Here is a 7,486-nt window from a genome sequence, read left to right on the forward strand (position 1 = left end):
AGGTTTTGGCGCGGAAACAGTGCAGGCTGGTACAAAAAGCGCGGGCTCCGCTTTCCTTTTGGGTGGGCCAGGGGATTAGAGCGCGACGTTTAGCGTGTCCGAACTCCGAACTCCCGCACCCTCTCCCCCCATTTGGTTCTGATTTGCGGAAAAATCATGGTCCGGACCGCGCCACGAACTGATACAGGACTGCGTTGGATGTCTTCCGCGGTCCGGACAGCTCGATGCAGACATATGCGGGCGGTTTGAGGGTCGCCGTTGGAGATGGCCTAAGCAGTTGCAGATTCTTCCGTTATGTAGGAGTAGGCAGAGCGAGTCATGTTTGTTTCAGCTTTGATTGGTTTATTATTTGTGGACTCGCTTGAAGTACACTTTGAGATGTGTTAGACAATTGTATTGGAAATGGCCTGGATGCTAACAAATTCAGCTTCACTGGTAATGCTGATTTGATATACAACTGTTTGTTTCAACTTTCAGATTCAGGTTCACTGGCAAAGCTGAATCTGGTCTCGAAGCTCAAACAAACAGACCTGAGTGCGGAAGAAACACTTCGACATCCCTGCGGTGCAGAGACAGAGAGTGACTAACTGTGGGGTTGCAAAGAGATCCGTGGTACTATGAACACTGCAGAGCAGAGCGCAAGAAACATACTGGAGTATTACATGATATCGCAAGCCGATGAAGTGATAAAAATAAATTAACCAAACACAACATGATAACAGCACATATTAGTTCCTACTGCGCACCGGCGACGGCGGCCGGGGCGGCCTCGCCGCGGGCCTCCTCGTCGTCGACCCATGACCAGTAGTGCCGCTTCACGGTGATGGCCGCGCCGCCGCCGTCGTGGCCCTCGCCCTCGCCGGCCTCCTCCGTGTCGAACTCGCCCTCCTCCGGGACGCCCTCCACGAGCTCCGCGTCCACCGCGTGCAGCACGTACCTGGCGGGGAGCCCCGGGTACGAGACGGACTCCCGCTCCTCCACGCGCGGCTCCGGGGCCGCCCCCAGGATCCGGACGCGGGCGCGCTCGCCGAGCTCCTCGACGACGGCGCGGGCCGCGGCGGCCTCGGGCGTCTCCCCGGGGCGCATCTTCTCGGAGAGCGGCCGCGCGGCCCGGCGGCGGAGCGTGCCATCGGAGAGCAGCTGGCGGGTCTCCACGAGGAGCGCGCCCCGGCGGTTGCGGATGCGCACGGTGGCGACGTGGACGGCGCGCACGACGAGGGCCGGCGGGGAGGAGGCCGCGGGCAGCAGCGTGCAGTCGCCGCAGGAGAGCTCCAGGAAGAGGTTGAGCAGGTTCTTGGTCCCCGGCGCGGATCCCCAGGAGGCGAGCGCCGGGCCCGGGAGGCGCGGCCGGAGGTACGCCGCGAGCGAGTCCAGCGTTGGGAAGGCCAGCGGCCGCGGCGGCGACGGCGGCCGCATCTGGTGCCCGTCGTCGATTTGGGGGCGGACGAGTTTCTTTCTCCTCCAGATGAGAATTCCTCCGGTGGGTTGCGTTGCCGGAACGGAAGCATGGCGCTCGGGCTTAGGGAATGCTGCTAGGCGTGGGCTCGGTTACATGGGCTAGTGGAGGCCCATACAAGAAAACAGCAACCCAGCACGAGCCGGATACGGAAGCGGAAGCCCAGCAGGAATCGGTGGAATCGATCACAAAACAGAAGGAAGCAATCGAGGTCTCTTGTCCCCAATCGCCACCGGAATTTCTAGACGCGTCCAAAATCCTCCCGGCGGCTGGGCTTCTCGCCGTCCGTCGCCGCCGGGCGACGCGTGCACGGCCGCTGTCGCCGAGGCCCGCACGGGCACCGAGGCTCTCCTCTCCTCTCCAGACAGGGCTTGCCTTCGCGGCTGGACGATGGATTTGGGGACGGAGAATCGCCTTGCGGCGTTGCTCCTCGAGGAGGCCCGGAGGCTGCGGATGCAGGCGGAGAAGGAAGGGGTGCACGCCTATCTGCAGAAACCTAACGTGAGGCACCGCCCCAACTCGCGGTTCCTTGCCGCCACCGTTCTTGGCGTTCAGCAAGGTCGGTTGGCTTCTCTTTGCTTTTGTTCGATGTTAATATGATTCATTGGTATCTGTTGGTTATGCTCAGTGCCCAGCTAATATGATTTACTAACTAAAAGCAGTTATATTGCAAATGACATGTCTTAGTAAAAAAAATTGCTAGTGCTCATATCCAAAAACTTTCATTTGAAACAAGATACTACTTTGTTGAGAATTGCCGTTAGAAATCCAGTTTGGAACTTTCTCGTCGAAATAAAATTTCTCTGTTTGTCTGCAGCAAATCGAGTTGTGGAGGTTAATGAGATGTGGCGTGCCAGGGAGAAGGAAATGGAGCTGGAATCAAAGATGAAAGCCAGAACCAGTGGTCGAATTGACTCGAGATCCCTGAAACGGAGGAACGACTCAAGAGACCAGAGCCCTGTCTCTAAGATCCAGCGAGACAGACCATATGGTGCTGGTGCATCATCTTCGTCGAGGGATTCACATAGCAGTTCTTATTCGGGCCGGGAGGATGGGCTAGGCGATGATGAAATCGAAGAGTTTCTTCGATCAAGGTCAGTTACAGTATCCGTAAACAACACAGGAGAAATTAAATAGTGAGAGAAAATCCGATATTAATTGAAGATCTGATCTTTCTGATATTATTTGTACTTTCCATGATCATAGTCTTACAATGTTCTCATTGTACTAAGAAATGTGGTTAGCCTATACATTTGTGTCTGCATATGCATAGGCCATCTATCTGCTCCAATTTTCACTAAACACACAATTTTTTTGTTAGGGTGAAGCGCGGACGAGGAGCCATTGGTTCTAGAATGGATGAGCCCGGTCCATACCTCAAGCCTCCATGCGGTAGGCAAGACAATTCAGCAAGTCCGGACGCAGGAGTGAAAGAAGACCGGAAGCGCCGAGTTTATGGTCCAGAGAAACCACTATTTTTGAGATCTAAATCCTCAGACGAGGAGCCATCCACCTCGAAGCACAAGCACATAAAACAAGAAAAGAACAATAGCAGCAACCGAGAGAGAAAGAAGGACAACAAGAGGTCCAAACATCACCACCGTGAACATAAAAGCCGAAGTAGGGAGTGATGGCTGATGATTAATCGGAATGTGGAGAAAAGGTTCACCCTTTGCCGCTAATTTGTGACCTGTTGAAATTATTATATCAAATAAAACATGTCTCTTTTGAAGTGAATAGAAGGTCTTTTCTCTCATTGGTTTTTGGCCCTAGACTTCTACTTGGTGATTTGCGCTAGTTATGTGTTTGCAATTATGATGTGTTTTCGAAGTAGACATGCTCTGTTATGTTCTTCATTGTTCCGTCTCTCCCTTCTAAACAATCTACCCTTCGTTCTCATTTAATGACAATTGTAACCTAGATAGGCATACAGAATGGGATGCGTAGGCCATGTACAAAGGCACATGCAGTAAAATTTACGGAACGAAGTGACAACCAGATAGTTATGTTTATTGAGACGATACAGTTTTTTTTTACATAACAGTTCATACTCATTGGTATCTCTTACTACGCCATGATCATCCACCAGATGAAACTGAAGCCTACAAATGAAGATGCGGCGATCAAGCTCAGGGGATGCGTGGTTCCTCCACTTGCCGTTGGCTTGGCAACTGCAGAAGAACAGAAGGGTGGGTTACTGGCAGTAGAAATTCAGTTAAGTTTCCTTTCAGAACAAAGGTCAGTTAAGTTTGAGATGGTTTCAGAAGAGAGGTTCAGGCTACCAATTGAAAGAACATCTCTGCCATCATTATGTTGGTTTCATGTGTACATTTTCCCGGTGTTTTAAGGCAGTAATTTTTAAAGTTATTCTAGCGAGACTAGAAATTTGTAAGTTTCTCTACTTCTGATCATCCTAGACAGCACTAAGATTGTTGTCTGAACTCAAATTACCTGTAGAAGCAGCAGTTCCCGTGGATGCTGAAGAAGCAGCTGTGCTACCTGCAGTGCCAGCATCTGCAAAAGAGAGTTAAAATCAGCATTGCTCAGCACGCCGTTGTACAAATCAACCTAATTATGGCATGATTGGTCGTATCAGTTGAGATAAGATCAGATCAGATCATCAATGAAGAGATCTTGCGTATGCACAATTGCAGCGGAAGATGATTGTGGTTCTGGTCTGACGAAGATCCAAACTTTGACACCCATTTCTCTACCCTCAGCTCTTCTGCAACCGGCAGATTACCTGCTGTTAACTACAGTAGTACTACTGCAAAGTACAGATTGATGGTAAAGATTTTTAAGAGAGACAAATGGCTGGCTCAGGTCAGGTGCATGAAACGACAAATTTTCGAGTAAGGAAACAACCCAGCTTGATCTGATCCAAGTACTACTGTTTCTGACAAACAAATAATTAAGTTTCAGATCAGCTTGGACGTACGTGCGTGCCGCGCTAGGCGCTAAACCAACCATCGACCCTGTCGGCAATGATAATGATGATGATGATTGACGAGAGCTCGGAAAGCGGGCGAACTTACCGGCGCCGGCGCTGTACTTGGCGCAGGTGTACGCGTCGGTGGTGACGCCGCAGCGCTTGGCGAGGAGCACCCCCTGCTCCGGCGCCACGCCGAACGCCTGCAGCGCGGCCCTGTTCATGAGGATGGCGCACATGCACGCCGCCTGCGTGGCCGCCGCCTCCTTGAGCGGGTCGCAGCACGACTCCGGCGGCGTGTCGGTGGTGTTCAGGTAGCCCGCGCACGTCACGAGCTTCGACGCGCACGACGGCACCGCGCCGCCGGCGTCCGCGGGCGTCGTCGTCCCCTGCGCCGACGAGGGCGCGGCGGCCATGCAGCAGGCGACGGCCACGGCGATGGCGATGGCCACCGCCTGTGGCAGAAGGCGCGCGCCGACACCGCTCCGCATCCTGCGCGCGAGAGCGAGGCTAGCTGCTGCGAGAGTGAACTAGTGTGAGTGCGTGAGAGCGAGCAAGGTGGTATGGTACTATATTCTTCGGCAGTTCAGCTGCTGCATGGATCTAGTCTAGTTCTAGTCTAGCATGTGTGCCTGCAGGGTGGTTGGTGCCTGGCTGGCGACGTGTACGTACGTGGGCTGGAATCTTCCTACGCTATGGCCGATCCAGTTCGGGAGAGGTGGTGGGCACGACAGGAGTCGTGTGGTATTGAGCATTATAACAAAATCACAATCCGCATTTTGGCATCAGTAGCTTAGTGATATAGTGCTATGATTTTCAACAAATACACTCCCTCAGTCCCAAGACACTTATTTTGGGACGGAGGGAGTAGGAGATAAGGACATCTTCAACGGAGACCCGTCAAACTCTCGCATGTGGTGTTAGGATAACTTATGTTTGCTTTTGCAATTCAATGAGGATCTCAGTCGTGAAACTGTCTGGACGTCCTAATTTTGGTATTTTAGAGACAAACTCAGGGGAGTTTTGTCATTCTCTTTCTTCTTTCAACCGAACACTAAACCACAAATATCATACCACAAATTTACCGATGGGTGGGGGTACAACCGCTGGGAGTCGAACACGGGACTTTGAGTTGCATGCCTAGGAGGGTGATATTTACGATCAGACTTAATTATTCATGCGTCCTTCAAATTATAACATTTCAAATAGTTTGACTTTTTTTGCCGGTATTTACTTTTCTCGACGGGTATCGAGAAATGCGGTAATCGCGCGGTATCTCTTCCAGTAACCAAAACCCTTGATCTTGGCTCTGCCACAAATGATAGACCTAGTTCTGCAATCTTGTAGAAGCCCCGGTCGTCATGTGTGAACTCAGTGTTTCTATTCCGGAAGATGGCGACGAGCACCTCCAATACCCTCGTGAGCAGGTTGCCCCTCGGCACCCTATGTTGAATTTTTTTATGCGCCCTCCTATGTTGATAAAGCATCGTGTTGGCAAAGAAATGTGCTATGGAAGCGCCCATGGTCCAACGTCAGCATGCCGAACGCGGTCGCCAAGCCGTGGGCCTGTTTAACATTTTTCAAGTACTTGATTAATATTTTTAGAAACCTATATTTTTATGTATACTTTTTCATACACATTATACATTTTTTGTATACATTATGAACATTTTTTACATACATAATTAACAATTTTAAAACACATAATTATTTATGTCAACTTTTCCATCACATTATACATTTTTGTATACGTCAGAAACATTTTGTATATACATGTTTAACATATTTCAAAGACATAATTAATAATTTTGCTACATATGTCTACCTTCTCCTATACACACTGTACAATTTCGTTACATTAGAAACATTTGGCAAATGTGCGATTAACATTTTTCAAATTTATGTGTAAAGTGATTTCTAATATATATATATATATATATAAAGTGATTTCTATATAGAATATTTTGAAATATAAGCAAAATAAAAAATAAAGCAAGAAACGAAATAAAAAATGTGAAAAGAACGCCGAAGGTTTGTGGCCCGTGCTGGCCCAGCCCATTCTGGCAGCTGTTTGAAGCGAAATGTGCCATTGTCTCCACGGGGTCACCACCAGAAAAATGTTGATCATGTATTAAAAATGAATAAAATTGTTGATTATGTATACAAAAAATGTTAATCTAGCATTTTAAAAATGTTGAACAATTATGTTAATCAAGCATTTGGAAAATGTTGAGTGTGTATAGAAAAAAATGTTGACCATGTGTTAAAAGAATGTTAGTATTGCATTTAGAAAATGTTAATCAAGCATTTGAAAGAATGTTAAATGTGCATAGAAAAAATCTTGGCCATGTGATAGAAAATGTTAATCTACTGTTGAAAAAATGTTAGTCAAGCATTTGAAAGGTTTAAAAAGTGTGTGTAGGGAAAATGCTGACCATGTATTCAAACATGTTAATCTTGTATCTGAAAAATGTTAATCAAGCATTTGAATTTTTTTTAAAAGTGTATAGAAAATATGTTGACCATGTATTAAGAAATGTTAAATTTGTAATAGAAAGATGTTAAACATGCATTAGAAAAATCTTGTTGACATATACAAAAAGTATAGAATGAAAACAAAAGAAGGGAAGAAAACAAACAAATAAAAAGCCACAAACGAAACTAAAATAAACCAAAGAAAAAGGAAAATAAGAAATATAACAGAAGAGAAAAATGCAGAAAGAATGAAAACAAAACAAAAAACCGGAGAAGAAAAAAGAAAAGAAACAAAATAAAATAATACAAAAAAGCATTGAAAACCAAGAAAGTAACAAAAAACCGAAGAATGAAACAAGGATAATATGTAAGAAAAGGAAAAAGATAAAAAAAATGGACGAAACAAAAATAATAACAAAAAATCGGAGAAAATAAATAAGAAAAGCAAAAAAAGAAATGGGAAAAGAAAAAACCCAGAGAAAACCAAATAAAAATGAAGAAAGAAAAGAAACAAAAACCCCAGTAAAAACAGGAAAAAGAAAATGGACCGGCGTGAAAAACCGGCTCGCTTTCCTTCTTCTAGTAGTTCACGACCACATATTGTTCACGAAGAAGATGTTGGCGTA

At 47.0% G+C, this 7,486-nt stretch overlaps 3 protein-coding genes across 4 annotated transcripts; 1 reads left to right on the plus strand and 2 right to left on the minus strand.

Moving 5' to 3' along the window:
- Positions 1-580: 580 nt before the first annotated feature.
- LOC125518902 lies at positions 581-1,503 on the minus strand. Its single transcript, XM_048683796.1, has one exon. It carries the CDS (start codon positions 1,414-1,416, stop codon positions 736-738), a length of 681 nt encoding a protein of 226 aa, XP_048539753.1. The 5' UTR covers positions 1,417-1,503; the 3' UTR covers positions 581-735.
- Positions 1,504-1,622: 119 nt separating this feature from the next.
- On the plus strand, positions 1,623-3,890 carry LOC125518901. Of its 2 annotated transcripts, XM_048683795.1 has the most exons (4): positions 1,623-2,015; positions 2,274-2,550; positions 2,778-3,119; positions 3,546-3,890. In XM_048683795.1, exons 1-3 carry the CDS (start codon positions 1,847-1,849, stop codon positions 3,085-3,087), a joined length of 756 nt encoding a protein of 251 aa, XP_048539752.1. In that variant the 5' UTR covers positions 1,623-1,846; the 3' UTR covers positions 3,088-3,119; positions 3,546-3,890. The 2 variants fall into 2 exon arrangements, with proteins under 2 accessions (XP_048539752.1, XP_048539750.1); XM_048683793.1 differs by lacking the exon at positions 3,546-3,890 and having other exon boundaries at positions 2,778-3,230.
- On the minus strand, positions 3,446-5,122 carry LOC125518903 (non-specific lipid transfer protein GPI-anchored 3-like). Its single transcript, XM_048683797.1, has 3 exons — positions 4,492-5,122; positions 3,908-3,970; positions 3,446-3,627 (listed from the first exon to the last, which is right to left on the minus strand). The coding sequence occupies exons 1-3, from the start codon at positions 4,874-4,876 to the stop codon at positions 3,524-3,526; spliced, it is 552 nt and encodes a 183-aa protein (XP_048539754.1). The 5' UTR covers positions 4,877-5,122; the 3' UTR covers positions 3,446-3,523.
- Positions 5,123-7,486: the final 2,364 nt, after the last annotated feature.

The sequence above is a fragment of the Triticum urartu genome, chromosome 7, assembly GCF_003073215.2.
Source record: "Triticum urartu cultivar G1812 chromosome 7, Tu2.1, whole genome shotgun sequence".
Lineage (NCBI taxonomy): Eukaryota > Viridiplantae > Streptophyta > Magnoliopsida > Poales > Poaceae > Triticum > Triticum urartu.

What these genes read in the sequence shown, in the direction of transcription:
- LOC125518902 (XM_048683796.1), bottom strand. Translation starts at nt 1,416, where the DNA reads ATGCGGCCGCCGTCGCCGCCGCGGCCGCTGGCCTTCCCAACGCTGGAC.
- LOC125518901 (XM_048683795.1), top strand. Translation starts at nt 1,847, where the DNA reads ATGGATTTGGGGACGGAGAATCGCCTTGCGGCGTTGCTCCTCGAGGAG. An exon ending in CGTTCTTGGCGTTCAGCAAG is followed by an intron (nt 2,016 to 2,273) that starts GTCGGTTGGCTT and finishes GTTTGTCTGCAG; the next exon opens with CAAATCGAGTTGTGGAGGTT. An exon ending in GAAGAGTTTCTTCGATCAAG is followed by an intron (nt 2,551 to 2,777) that starts GTCAGTTACAGT and finishes TTTTTTTGTTAG; the next exon opens with GGTGAAGCGCGGACGAGGAG.
- LOC125518903 (XM_048683797.1), bottom strand. Translation starts at nt 4,876, where the DNA reads ATGCGGAGCGGTGTCGGCGCGCGCCTTCTGCCACAGGCGGTGGCCATC. An exon ending in CAAGTACAGCGCCGGCGCCG is followed by an intron (nt 3,971 to 4,491) that starts GTAAGTTCGCCC and finishes TCTCTTTTGCAG; the next exon opens with ATGCTGGCACTGCAGGTAGC. An exon ending in GGGAACTGCTGCTTCTACAG is followed by an intron (nt 3,628 to 3,907) that starts GTAATTTGAGTT and finishes GTTCTTCTGCAG; the next exon opens with TTGCCAAGCCAACGGCAAGT.